The 13,185-nt window shown below is 41.1% G+C and overlaps 1 protein-coding gene across 2 annotated transcripts in view; it reads right to left on the bottom strand.

The window, feature by feature from the left end:
- The window catches only part of kcnab1a (potassium voltage-gated channel subfamily A regulatory beta subunit 1a), a 125,691-nt gene extending 112,506 nt beyond the window's left edge, over nucleotides 1-13,185 (bottom strand). Inside the window, exon 1 of one of the 2 annotated variants that reach the window (XM_067594406.1) lies at nucleotides 12,537-13,185. In XM_067594406.1, the coding sequence (XP_067450507.1) occupies nucleotides 12,537-12,808 (272 nt within the window). In that variant the 5' untranslated portion in view covers nucleotides 12,809-13,185. Of the gene's footprint in view, nucleotides 1-4,845; nucleotides 6,843-12,536 lie in introns of those variants that run through there. The other variant, XM_067594405.1, reaches the window with a different exon arrangement.

Below are 13,185 nucleotides of genomic sequence, written 5' to 3'. Positions count from 1 at the left end.
TCAGAGCACACTCTCTAATGCCAAACTACAGCTCATCTTTTTAAACTATTACACATTTTCAACCAAGAATGCATAGATTTTTAAAAGCAGTAGATCAGTGTAAACTGACTTTCATTTTCTGTTCACATGCACGAACCATTTGTTATGTTTCCTGCTGCAAGAGGACGCAGATTATTGTAAATAATGTCCTCTAGTGGCAAGGACAGTTCAGACTTCCTGGTTATGCTCCAAGTTGGCTTCCAGAGTGGTTTGTAAGAGCATTATTGTCTTTTTTCATCAAATTTTCACCAGTTTTAAGCCCTATCTATCATGACACTGAATGATGTAGAAACAGAAAAATAAAAAGACAGTAAAGGACAGAAATAAAAAGAAAAAGTGAGTGACAGAGGAGTAAAGAAACAACTGTGGGGACACTGTAACTCTGTCACCTTCACACCCCCGATCTATCAGGACGCAGAGCTCATTTAATCAGATGGACTGACAAACATCCAGACTGTCTGCACACACACACACACACATACATGCTGGTACACCCATATGCACATGGCATCATATGCTTCATAATATGACCCTCCCTCTGCCCCCTGAGGGTCTAAATGCCCCCTCACTGTCATTGCCTTACCCAGCATTCCCTGCTCCCTATCCAATAATATTATGGGCTTGTGATTCATCCATTTCCCCACTAGCCTGATTGAATTGATGTCCACTTTAATTTGGTGTTTGTGATCGAATATAAGCATTTGCCTCTGTAACTACTCTGGTATTTAGGTTAAAAGGGGATGTACTAGATTTATGCTTTTTGGGGGATTTTTTTTTCAGCATTGATTAATTGATTGATAACAATAAGTCCTTTTTGAGTTGATATTAATTTAGTTACACAAGTTAAAAAGTGGAAGAACGCCGAACATCCTCATTTCACTAAGGCATACATGAGTACAGTGAACCACAGACAGGTTTAACTGGCGTGATGCAGCATTTATAAAAATGTAAAAAGACCATTGAGCATATGACCATTGCAAGAAATCTGTTGTGGTGTTGCTCATTTATTCTTATTCATTTATTAATTCATCATATCCTATGTAATTTCCTGCAGACTGTGAAAAACTGACTTCAGGCACAAAGAAAGTGTTTTAATCAAGGCAGGAAGACGTCTTCCTCACATTGAAGCTATTCATAAATGGCAGATGGCGGAGGCGTTGAGCAATAACTAACTGTAACAGCTGTACCCTCTTTAATACAGTGCAATAAAAGTGAATAAAGAAAAGACGGAGCATGGCAGGGAAACATCAGGATGAACCTGTGCCGGATGTTCATTCAATGGTGAGGCGTTCAGGACCGACGTGGCTGGCTGTCAAAACGTGTCTCTAAAGGTTTTTCTTTTATCAACTCTCTAAGGAACAAAGTGGCTGATCTCTGCTTTTCTTGCACGGTTCATTAACGTTGTCACATAGCCGCTGTGTTTGGTCATGACTAGATAATTAGCGTTAACATTTGCCACATTAGCCCCGAGGAAATGATGAATGCATATGTTCAGAATTGAACGCAATAAGTTGTCACCCCATGGGCCTACATGGCAAAGACGCACATTAACGATACAATGAGCATGCACACATAAAAAGAAGTGTTGTGCAATTGAAATGTCTCACAAACAGAACTCCTTCACAACTAAAAGCACACACCCACGCCCTGCACACACACACACACACACACACACACACACACACACACACACTAATGAATAAACTGTGGAGCATGTCAGGGCATACCGTGAAGTTAAGGCTCGCATCAGTTTTGTAGTTTGTCTCGTCTTCCTCTTTCTATCTGTGTGTCTTTGTATAATATTGAATGAATCAAAGGTTTGCCAAAATAGAAAACATCCATATGAGTGTTATGTTTTTGCGAGGACAAAACGTCATCAAAACAGTAAGAAAAAGTGACATTTTTGTTGGGCTTCACTTTGGGAGGTAAATTTTGACTTATTTCTAGGCTACAATAGACTTGCAATTGATTTTTAGAGTAGTACTGTGTTACAATTTGTTGTTAAAATTAGGCCCAAGGAAGGGTTACAAAGATAAGTTTTAAATTCGGGTTAATATGCGGTTATTGTGATTATGTAAAGTCAGGCTCCAACAGACTTAATCATCATCTCTTTCTATGGAGCCAGCAGGGTTTTCAAGAAAAACTCATTGGAAGAGCACTGAGGGAACTGATTTGCATCTCTTCCTTTGGGGTGTAAATATGCTAATAGAAGCCTTCTTCATTAACATTTTGTTGTCGGCTCTTTTTGTTTGGCTACAACCATGGCTTTGTTTTTTTAGCATCTCTGTAATTAAGGCTAAAAGAAAAGGTTTACGGGCTGCAGAATTCTCTTTCTGATTTTACTGAACTGAAACACATTTCATTTCCTGTTTGTGTGAGTGTGTCTGTGTGGAAAGAGTGCCCAGCGCGGGTCTTGACCACTAATACACATTGACCTGGAAAAGGACGTGGGCAGCCAGCTGTTTTATTAGGTTGCCATGGCAATGAACACAAAATTTCAAACACACACACACACACAGCCTCAAGAACACACATATGGAGAGGTCCCATGGCGAAACGCTAACAGCACTTGGCCATATGAGCTCCCATAGCCAGGTTGACCCAACAGGGATGCAGACTGCCTTTACACTCCCAACACACTCCACCCCCTCACCTCGCTCTATGATCTCATATTCTCATTTCTTCTGCCCCAACACAACAGCAGAATAAGTTTAGGTTGTGTTATTATTACAGGGATTGTTACATAGTCTAATGTGTTTGCAGAATATAGCCACAGAATCAGTGATCAGCGAGCCTGGAGAGTGAACAGGCTGTTCGAAAGACCAAAATACAGTTCATGGAAACACTAAGCCAGCAGCTTCTCCAAATATAAAACACACATGGACCCATTTCTAAACAACACTGTGGATATTGTATGATTTTTGATTAAATACAGTAAATAGTAGGGCTGCAACTAAGAATTATTCTCATTATCAATTAATTTGATGATTATTTTCTCAATTAATCATTTGGTCTATAAAACGAAAAAAAGAAATCATAACATAACAGTTTCCCAATGTGATGTCTACAAAGTGCTTGTTTTGTCTGAGCTAAAGATATTCAGTTTATTATCATAAGAACAGAAAATCCACAAATCCTTACAAGGGAGAAACTGGAATCCGAGAACGTTTGGCCTTTTTGCATGGAAATTAACTTAAAACTATTAAACAATTATGAAAATAGCTGGTGATTTTTTGTCTGTCGATCATCAATCATTAAATCAACAAATTGTTGCATTTCTAGTAAAATGAAAAATGAAATTGCTTGTGATTAACTTGTTTTTAGATGATTTTATCAATCTCAAGTTGGGATTTGTGAGGGGTTTTTTTATTTATAGCTCACAACCATATGAAAAAACATACCTTTTCAATGCACAGTAATTATGAGCTATTAATATTTAATAGTTTCTGTGGTTATGTGTCTGACAGGGGTTGCAGCTGTGAATGTAAAGTAGGGACTTCCATGGATACGTAAAGTTGAAAGAAAACTATTAACAAGCTGAAGCTTTCAACAGGAACTCCATCAGAAAGTGACATGTGTAATTCAAGACCATTCCTCTCCTTTCTTCTCCACTGGAGATAACGACACAATGAAGGCAAAGCAGCTACGTGCTGCTTTTTCAAGCCTGAGGGCTGAGCAGCGATCCACAATGTCCCAATCAGACTCACTCAAACCACTCACTAACATGATGCTTAGTCACAGATGACAAACTGGAGGGAAAACAACAGACACATGACGGCAGTGGGTCTCTACCAGCGCCTGAGCTGCACTTTGTCATGAAGTGGATTATCCTCAAAACACAAAAACTAGAAAACACTTCAAACACATTTCCTGTGCAGAGCTGTATATATACACCTTGTGCACAAACCTCAAACACAAATCTGAAAAGAATTTTTACTTTTATTAATATCAATAAACTATCCAAGTTGTTGTGTATATGTTTATTAACATCATGGCTCTTGTGTGAACTGTGTGTGTGTGTGACAGAACATGAAACAAATGTGACACATTGAAGTGAATGTAGAAAATCCCATTTTCGTCTCTTTGTGTTCATTTTAAAAAGGAATTTGTCAAGAACCGTAAAAGATCAGATCAGAGTTACTTTATAAATAAGCAGTCATATAACACACTGATTGGCTTCAAAGAGTGGTCAATCAGTTGATGGAGATCAATAGTCACCATGATGCAATAGGCATTGCATAACAGAGAAGGGTGACCTTAAAATTGTGGAAAGCAGAAATGTGGGACAATAGATGAGCTCAGTGGATGAATGTGCTGGTTTTCTACTCCTGACATCTTGCGTTTAAAACTTTTCCAAACCGGACTTTTTCCACACTTCAGATCTCCTCTCTGTCGCTGTCATACTTGTCATCGGTGTACTTTTCTCTCTCTAACAAAGCACAAATAGCCTGAGTGCAACATTGAGTAAACATCATCACATCATACCAACAAAACAACGAACAATTCCCCAGAATCTACAAACCCCACAGCCATGAGGAGCAACAAATCACCTGTTAATTGTAGAAAATTAAAACAATGCTGGAACCAAATGACGGCAAATAATAACTGAAGCAAAGGAATCCAAAGTTAACATACAAAAAACAAACAGTGAGGAAGACACAACAACTATCTGTTGCCTTGGAGATAATGCTGTTAAGTTGCCATGGCTACCAATTACCCCGTGAGCCTTGGAATACGTAAGAGCTGCTACACTGTCCAGGAGCGTCTTATAAACACACTCACATAAACACACACAGGTGAGGTTACCTGTAGACCATGCCTGTCTGGCTCTTGATCGTGTCGTGCAGCGACAGCGAGTGGAAGTTGAGGAACTCTTCCAGCTGTTTGAGCTCCAGCGCCCTGTTGTGTTTGTTGGCTGTCCACAGCATCAGAGGAGCGTAGGGTCGAGGCCCCGTCACCGTGGACGTCTGCCTGAGGAGCCTCCCCTGGCCAGGGCCCTGAGCCTGGACTCCGCCTTGACCTCTGGGCCCCTTCTGCTTGGGGTTAGGGATATCCGGGCATGTTGCTTTGTACAGGTACATCTTCTCGCTCTCTTCTTCACTTTATCCTCTCTTCTAGTCTCTCCCGTCTTTTGAGTCTGTCCCACAAACATGTACGCTCAGGATAATCCAGGTAGGCCTCCTCGCCCACACAGCGCTACATGCACCAGAGGACTGTGTGTGTTAGTGTGTGTGTGTGTGATTAAAGCTCAAAATGAAGTGAGGTATTCCTCTGGATGAAGCTCCACGTGAAGTATATCCTCTTATTTAGAAATTAAAAGAGGAAAAGCAGGAAAATCCAACTTGGAAAAACATCGTTTGAAAAAAGAAAAACTGAACTGTGGAGTCCATAACGAAGCTGCACATCCACAACAAGCTTTTTTCTCTAACATGTAGTCCTCGGCTGTGCCACATATGTTCTCTGTACACATACACTCATGTAGATAGAGAGACACACACACATACAGATAACGCGCTCTCTCCCTCCTCTCTCTCTCTCTCTCTCTCTCTCTCTCTCTCTCACCCAACACACACACTCATGCTGTCACTTTGCCCTCTGCTCAGCCAGTCTACATTATAAGCTCAGTTTGGTTTTGCTCCCTGTTAAACGGCATGGGAATCTGGGATATTTTTTTCCTGCCCTCCCTCTCCTTCTCTCTCTCTCTGTTTTCTCTCTCTCTCTCTCTCTCTCTCTCTCCTGTCTTCCTCCTTTTACCCATTTTCTCTCCAACTCCCTCTTATCCTCGCTTATCCACTCTCACTTTCCCCATCATCCCTCCTTTGTCTCTCAGTATTCCCTCTGTCACAAACCCTTTCACTTACTCCTGATTTCCTCTCTTGCCTCTTCTCTCTTACGTGCCCCCTTTTCCCTTTTCTTCACCCCCATCTTACAGCCTTTTTTTATATTACTTTATTCACTTTTCCATCCTCAACTCTATTTCCTATTTATCTTATCTCGTGTCATTTTTTACTCTGCCCTCCCTTTCTCCTCCGTCTCTCTCTAAACAAAGTGTACTCTGGAGTTTTGCCCATAACAAACACCTAGTATGAACACACACACTCACACACACACACACACACACACACACTCACACACACATACACACAGCCAACAGCATGTTGTTTTCATAATGAAGTGAACCACAAAATAAAGTGGGGAAGCCTCTTTTTCTTGGCTGTTTTCTATCTCTCTCTCTCTATCTCCCTCTCTCTCTCACACACACACACACACACACACACACTGAATATCTCTCACCTCTGGCCTCCTCTTGAGAATATTCAATGACATCACGTCTAGTCCTCCAGTGGATTGTGGGAATCATGAGGAATGCCATTCTCCCATATCAGGAAATTTGAGTTTAGACACACACTATTGCCCCTTTCCCCAAACTTACACACACACACACCATTGCCCTGCTATTTAGCAAAGAACACACACACATATATGCACATACATACATACAACAGGCAACAGTTGTCAAATCAGGAATCTGCCCACACATTGGTAACACGTGGAAATTTTAATTCACTAAATTTAACCAGTTGTAAATGTGCTGCTGATGGTTTCTATCCATCATCTAAGTTTAACTTTGGTTCTAAATTTAACTTCTGTTTGTCAGGATCATGTTTCGTTCTCCTCTCATGCTGGTATCAGGTACCAACTGCTTGGCTGTCCTTTGTTTTTGGATCCAAACCCAAAACTACCTGGTCTGGTGAGCACTGGCCTAATTCAACTGCATGGGTTCTTGTTTCTTTGTTTTTGTTCTATTTTGTTTTTCTATTTTTATTTGTCTGAGTCCTGGGATAAGGTCATATTCTTTACTCTGTTTTTTTCTGCAAAATTTGTAAAAAAAAAAAAAAAAAGAAGAAGACCATATGACCAAAAAAATTGTACAAACAGCAGAATGCACTCAACACAATTTTTCAAAAACTTTGCTGCGTCCAACACACATTTTTCCAGAGCTGACAACAGTTGCACCACCATGTAAGGTTGACTGTGAAGAACAGAAAGTTGTGGAAGAAACTGTTTGTAGTAATGCAAAGACGTCAGTGTACATACACGCGCATCCAAACGCGTAGAATTAGGGAGAGAGCTTGGCAGAGGGGCAGCTGTGTCTATTGTCCAGCAGGATGGGTGGAAAAACTGATCCTGCCTGGCAGCAGGAATGTCAGCTGAGCTTATGCAACGCCAGAGAGTGTTTACGGTGTATTTATAGACGCATACACATCCATACACATAGAGCCTATATGTGCACACATACTGAGTATATGTATACTTTCATATAAACACGACAAACAATAACGCTCTTTTTTGCAATGAAATTCACCCTTAATTTTTTTTCTCCCTTTCTGTCTGTTGTTTTCGCTCTTTTGCTTTGTCCTCTGGTGTTGAGAACAGTCACGTTCTCCTTTGAGCTGATCAGCATGTGGGCAGGTGAGTCACTGACAGGAATACCAAAAAAAAAAAAAAAAAAAAGGGAGGGAGGGAGAGGAGAGGTAGGGAAGAGGAGGGGGAGAGGTCAGGTTGAGGAGAGTTTGAGGGGGTACAGAGGTGAATCCTTTTCAGACAACATGTTTTATTTTTCTTTGTCTTCTGTCTTTCACTCCCGGCCTTTTCCCCCCTCACTTTTCCCCCTCTCCTCCCCTCTCTAACTGTCAGTGTTTTACCTGTTCCCATTCTGAACTTTTTCCTTCGGCTTCATGTTCCCTGAGACTAATTAGCCAGTCTTTTTCTGTCTCTTTCATTTTGCCCCCGCCACCCCCACATGCACTCCCTCTAGTGAGTGAATCCCTATATAATTATTGCATATGTCTGATAATTATCTACTGAATAACTCCCGATTAGACATAGAATGAGTAGAGCAATACGCCAGAGAACAACAGTGTATTTCTTTTTGTGTGGATGATTTTTTTTTTTTTAAACTGAAGCTCATGTCTACATTGTAGCCTCTTTTACATTTCACTAGGCATCTGCCGTGGATAAAATAATCTTTCTGTGTCGTTTATTTGAATGTGAGAGCTTCTTTCTATTCCATCTGACTCTATGGCAGCGATAATTACGCCAGTGATCAGTCTCCAGCCCTAAGGGACTGTCCTGCTCCTGTTTAACACCAGTGTGCTGGCCTACATTTTCCACTAAATCCCAATATTATCATCGTTGTAAATCTAAACCAGCTTAATGCTGAAGAGTGAGAGCAGAGTGAGAATGATAATATTACATTAACTGTACATAATACAGTATATGGACAATACACCAAGCGCTGCATTGCATAATCGTCATTTCAGCCATCCTAAGGCTCCTCTTCTTTCTTATAATGCTTTTCATTATTAAATAGGCGCTTAAAATCAACCATGAAGAGCAAATGTATTGAATTGTTGTAAGAAAAGCTTTATATCTCAGTTATAATATCACTTTTCTACTTTTCTACTTTGCTACTGCCAAGGTGCGTGAATTTTGACACGCACCTTGGCAGTAGCAGTACCACTACAAAAAGGTATCTGCTGCTGTGTGAATCAAACCACTAATCTTGGCAGTATCACCATGCTTCATCCATCAAGCGACTGTATACTGGAACATGTGTTTTTGTTCTCCACATGACACTATCCTGTTGCCACATCTCTGTCTGTTGTGCCAGGCGTGTAAGGAAATATGAGCCCAGTGGCAGGTTAGAGAAGAGCAGTGATACTGTTGCCTGTCATCATTTGAGTCAATCAAGTTTCACCAGAGCCTGGGACACTGTTGTAGGAGAAAAGGCTTTGAATAAAAGGTTTGCATATTAAAAGTCTTTTTTTTCTTAACAATTTCTGTGTTTTCATAAAATAGATGGTCAATTTAGTAGAGGCACAAATACAAATACAAGCTAGAAATGTTTGTTGGCAGTTTTGAGGATCATTGTACCACGAAGGTGTTATTAAGGCAGGTGTTGCTGACTTTCACAGCTGTGGCAGCCTCATTAAGGGGATGATGCATCTTGTTACTGACATGCCAAATTATTACCAACCATCTTAGAATGACAGTTTCCTTGATGCATAAAATAAAACTGAGCAATGTACAATTACAAAACACCATCTAAAGGAGGTTTTACAAGGTAATTTGTGACAGAAAATTCAATACAATTACATCATTACATCCATTAAGGCAGAATACATTAGACTTTCAATACTTGCACAATAACAGCTAAGAGGAAATGTAGTTTAAATACTCTATCTCTATCAAATTGGCATTAATATCATGTTGTCCTCTTAAATATGTAAAAAATACATATTTAAGGGTGAGAAAAAGATATTTTTAGCTCCGTTATTACAGCCTGGGATTTCTGTGGTTATATTCTGCTCCAGTTTTTATGCAGATTCACTGGAGAGCTAAAAATTGCAGCAATTGTTCTGATTCAAATGAGAGAGAGGATATCCAGCCATCGCTTGCTGTTTGGCATCCACATCAGGGGCTCAGAGAGGAGAACTGGCAGACTGTGCGTGTGTGTGTGTGTGTGAGAGAGAGAGATAGAGAGAGAGTTGGCTGATTGGCAGGAAGAGGACTTTTGGAGTGGTTCATCTCATGCTCACGTCTTTTCTAGGTCAGACTGAACCGTTCTTGAAAGAACGATTCAGTCTGACCTAGTAGTGCAGACTGACTCCACATTACAATAATGACGTTGCTGTGATCAGACTGTAATGATCAGTGTCAAATATCCAGCAAGAATCAATCAGAAAATGCGTTTTTTGTCTATGTGTGTGTGTGTGTGTGTGTGTGTGTGTGTGTGTGTGTGTGTGTGTCTGTGTGTTTGTGTGAGTGTGTGAAGGTGGTGCTAATCTTACAGTGATTCACACTGTGTAGCCTTTTTTATTGGTGGTCCACTGAGCTCATCACTTTGGAAACACACACACACATACATACCCACACCCACACACACACACACACTCCTCGCCTCCACGTGCACATATCAAGTCAAGTGAAGTCATGAGATACTTTCATCATATTTTTATGAGCCTGTAAATAAAGAGCATGTGAAGTGAGCAGCCACCAGCATGTCAACAGGCCAACTCTTGAATAACATTTAAGACCCACATCTGAAATAACAGGTTGACGTGTGTTTTTAATGGACATTGAAGACTTTGACAGAAACCATAATTTTTTTCTCACTTTTCCTTTAAAATCTACAATGACTGTACACAACATACCCCCACTTTAACGAAACCCGCATAGAGAGTCCAAACTAAAGATTTGTGCTGTTTTCTACCCATTAAATCTAATCATGAAGCAGAGACTTAAAGAATAAAAGGTGAGGACATAAGAAAAGGAAGGATTTTGTTGGACAAACAGTGAAACATGTGCAGTAGTAGTAGTGTAGTAGTGGGAAATAACAGTAACACATGATGAAGTGAGTGAAACTATACCAACCTTAAAATCTCCACTTGTTTTATAACACTGCAGTGCTGTGGTGGATATTGACAAAATACAGTACAGTTTATGATCTATGCATCACTTCACTGGTCAGATTATGTTAAACTTTGCTGTCAGGAATATAAACCCACACTGTATATCCTACATGCAGGCTCTGGAGCTCTGCTTTACTTAAATAGTGTTACCATCATTCCACTAAACTGTGCTCGTGAGAGATTTACAGATCTGCAAAACTTTTAATGTGTTTCAACTGGTTGCTCCTATAAAATCCATACATGGCAAGTAATGTTCTGCAGCTAGACCAACCAGAGAAAGGCCAGGAAAAGGCTGCAGTCATGGTTACATATTTTAAATACTGTATGAGACAGGACAAACATCTGCATCATTCCTGCACCAGAGCTGAACATTGTCACTAATGAATTTTTAATACACTTTGGTTCTAAATGAAGTGTAGTGTGGTTGTTGAAGAGGTGCTGCAACACATTTTAAAACAAAGACGACAGCCCACACAGCAGACATTGAGTTGGCTAATGCAAAAATATGATTTCCTCCTAATGAAAGAAACAACATTAGTTATGTTCAAGATACTTAATCAACTCAGTGTCTAATCACCTTTAAAGACAACTCGCTGATCCTCATCCTGCAGGTTATTACAAACAACAGCTATTTCAGGTGACACATCACCAAAAGTCCTTATGTTTAGAGGGTTTTAATGTTGTTTCAACATCTTCTTGGATCTTCCACATTTATAAAATATTCTGTTACTTACAATATAAACAAAGCCAATAAAAAGATCTTTGGTAAGTTTAGGGGAGAGAAAAATTACATGAAGCAAAAATATCTTGCTGCTTCGTTTCAAAGCTGAGCACATGATGTGATTCTGTAACTTCCTGCCAAAGAAGTTTCTCTGAATACCAAACAAATACATTTAGATTATGGAGATCCTTTTGAATATGAATTTTTGTACTTTGTTGCTTTGCTAAATAACTAGATCCATAAATATTTGAGAGACCTCGACATTTTGTCCCCACTCTATGCCCTTAGTTCTCAGTCATCCTCGTGCTTTGTTTTTCTAAATTAGAGTGAGAGCAGAGCCAAAACCAGCAGGGAGTCCAGGGAATAAAGAGAGAAGAGAGGAGATAGGAAGGAAGGAAGGAGAAAGGCTGGACTACAAACTGATGGATGTGGAGCTTTAGGCTTGAACGATTGGAATGAGACACAGACGGATTAGGCATTTAGCGACAAGAAAGAAGAGGAGAGTGGAGAGAGGAACGACATGGCGAAGGAGGGGGAGCCTGGCCCAAAACTGAAAATATCCATGTGTGAGAAACAAGAAGAGGACACAGAGAGAGATGGGGGAAAAAAGATCACCACAAGTGGAATTTGTGACTCTTGTCACAGCCTGGGAACCAGTGCCATTGGTGTTTTCTGTCTGCCAATCACAGAAGCAGGAATCAAAACTTCCAGCCTCCATATGTTTTGTCACCATGGCGTTAGAAGATGTCAACACAGTCTAATGCAGCAAGACAGATGCTGGCTATTAGCACTGCGTCCAGATCAGGTGACACAACTCTAAGCCGGGGGTCATTATGACCAACGTGACTCCTGCGACACACAATGCTCACAAATGAATGATAGGACAGGAGGAGGAACCGCTTGTCATCAGATATCGCTGATGGCCCTCCCCAAAAATACCAGAGTAATCTGTTAGCGTAGATGCACACACCATGTGTAGCTTACTCACTGTACTGCATGTTGCGCCCACACACACACACACACACACACACACACACACACACCAATTTCCTGATCGCAGTGTTAATGATGTGTAGAGAATCAAAATAGTTGGTACTTCTGTGTATGCATGTGGAGTGTAAGTACTTGTGAGATGAATATGTCTAAGGAGCCATCAGTCAAACGATTTTGTAAGTCAACAAGCAGCCCTTTTCAGCACATTAGGCCTTCAATCTGTTTGCACCTTGTCAAGAACGGCCGTGTGGTAGTTAAGCTCTCTCTCACATACATATTCACACTCACTCATGTAGGGCTTAACTGACCTGTAGGGCATGCCAGTCTTATGTGCGACTGTCTCCTCTTTGCCCAATCCAAACATTTTCAGATACCAGTTGGTCTCCATCTCTCTGATCAGCGCCGCCCTCTGTCGCTGCTGCGCCCCCTGCTTTCCAGAGGAGACATTGCGCCTGACATCCTGGGAGTTGCTGCGTTGGGCTTTCGGCCCACTGACTGAGGACACAGACAGTCTACGGTGCACATGGGGTGGCTGGTGTCCACCGCCGACGCCCCCACCGCTGCTCCGGGCGGATAGCATGGCCCCAGAGGGTGCCCCCTCCCCTCAAGGGCAAGGGAGTTCAGAGAGCAAGGTGGAGAGGAGGAAGAGCTTCGGGTTTCCAAGTGTTTCCAAGTCCTTCGCCCCTTTTTCGGGATGACTGATCACTCCAGCCTCAGACAGTGATGGATGTCTCAGGAAAGCTTGTTTTGTCTGACTGATAATGTGTTCAGTCAGCTCTCTCAGCTACTTTTTGGCCGTCTTCTGCAGTTCTCAAAATCTCTTCAGTCGCTTTCTGCGTTTTGTTTTGTAAGTTTTATGCTTTCTCTAGGCCTATTTGCTCTTTTTCTCCTCTTTCTATCTGTCTGTCTGTCTTTCTCTCTGTCTGTGCAGACTGCTCTCTGGTCTCTTATAGCCTC

This window comes from Thunnus thynnus, chromosome 7 (genome assembly GCF_963924715.1).
Source record: "Thunnus thynnus chromosome 7, fThuThy2.1, whole genome shotgun sequence".
NCBI classification, from domain to species: Eukaryota; Metazoa; Chordata; class Actinopteri; order Scombriformes; family Scombridae; genus Thunnus; species Thunnus thynnus.
Note: the sequence above shows the minus strand (reverse complement) of the source record. Positions and strands in the feature narration are given on the sequence as shown.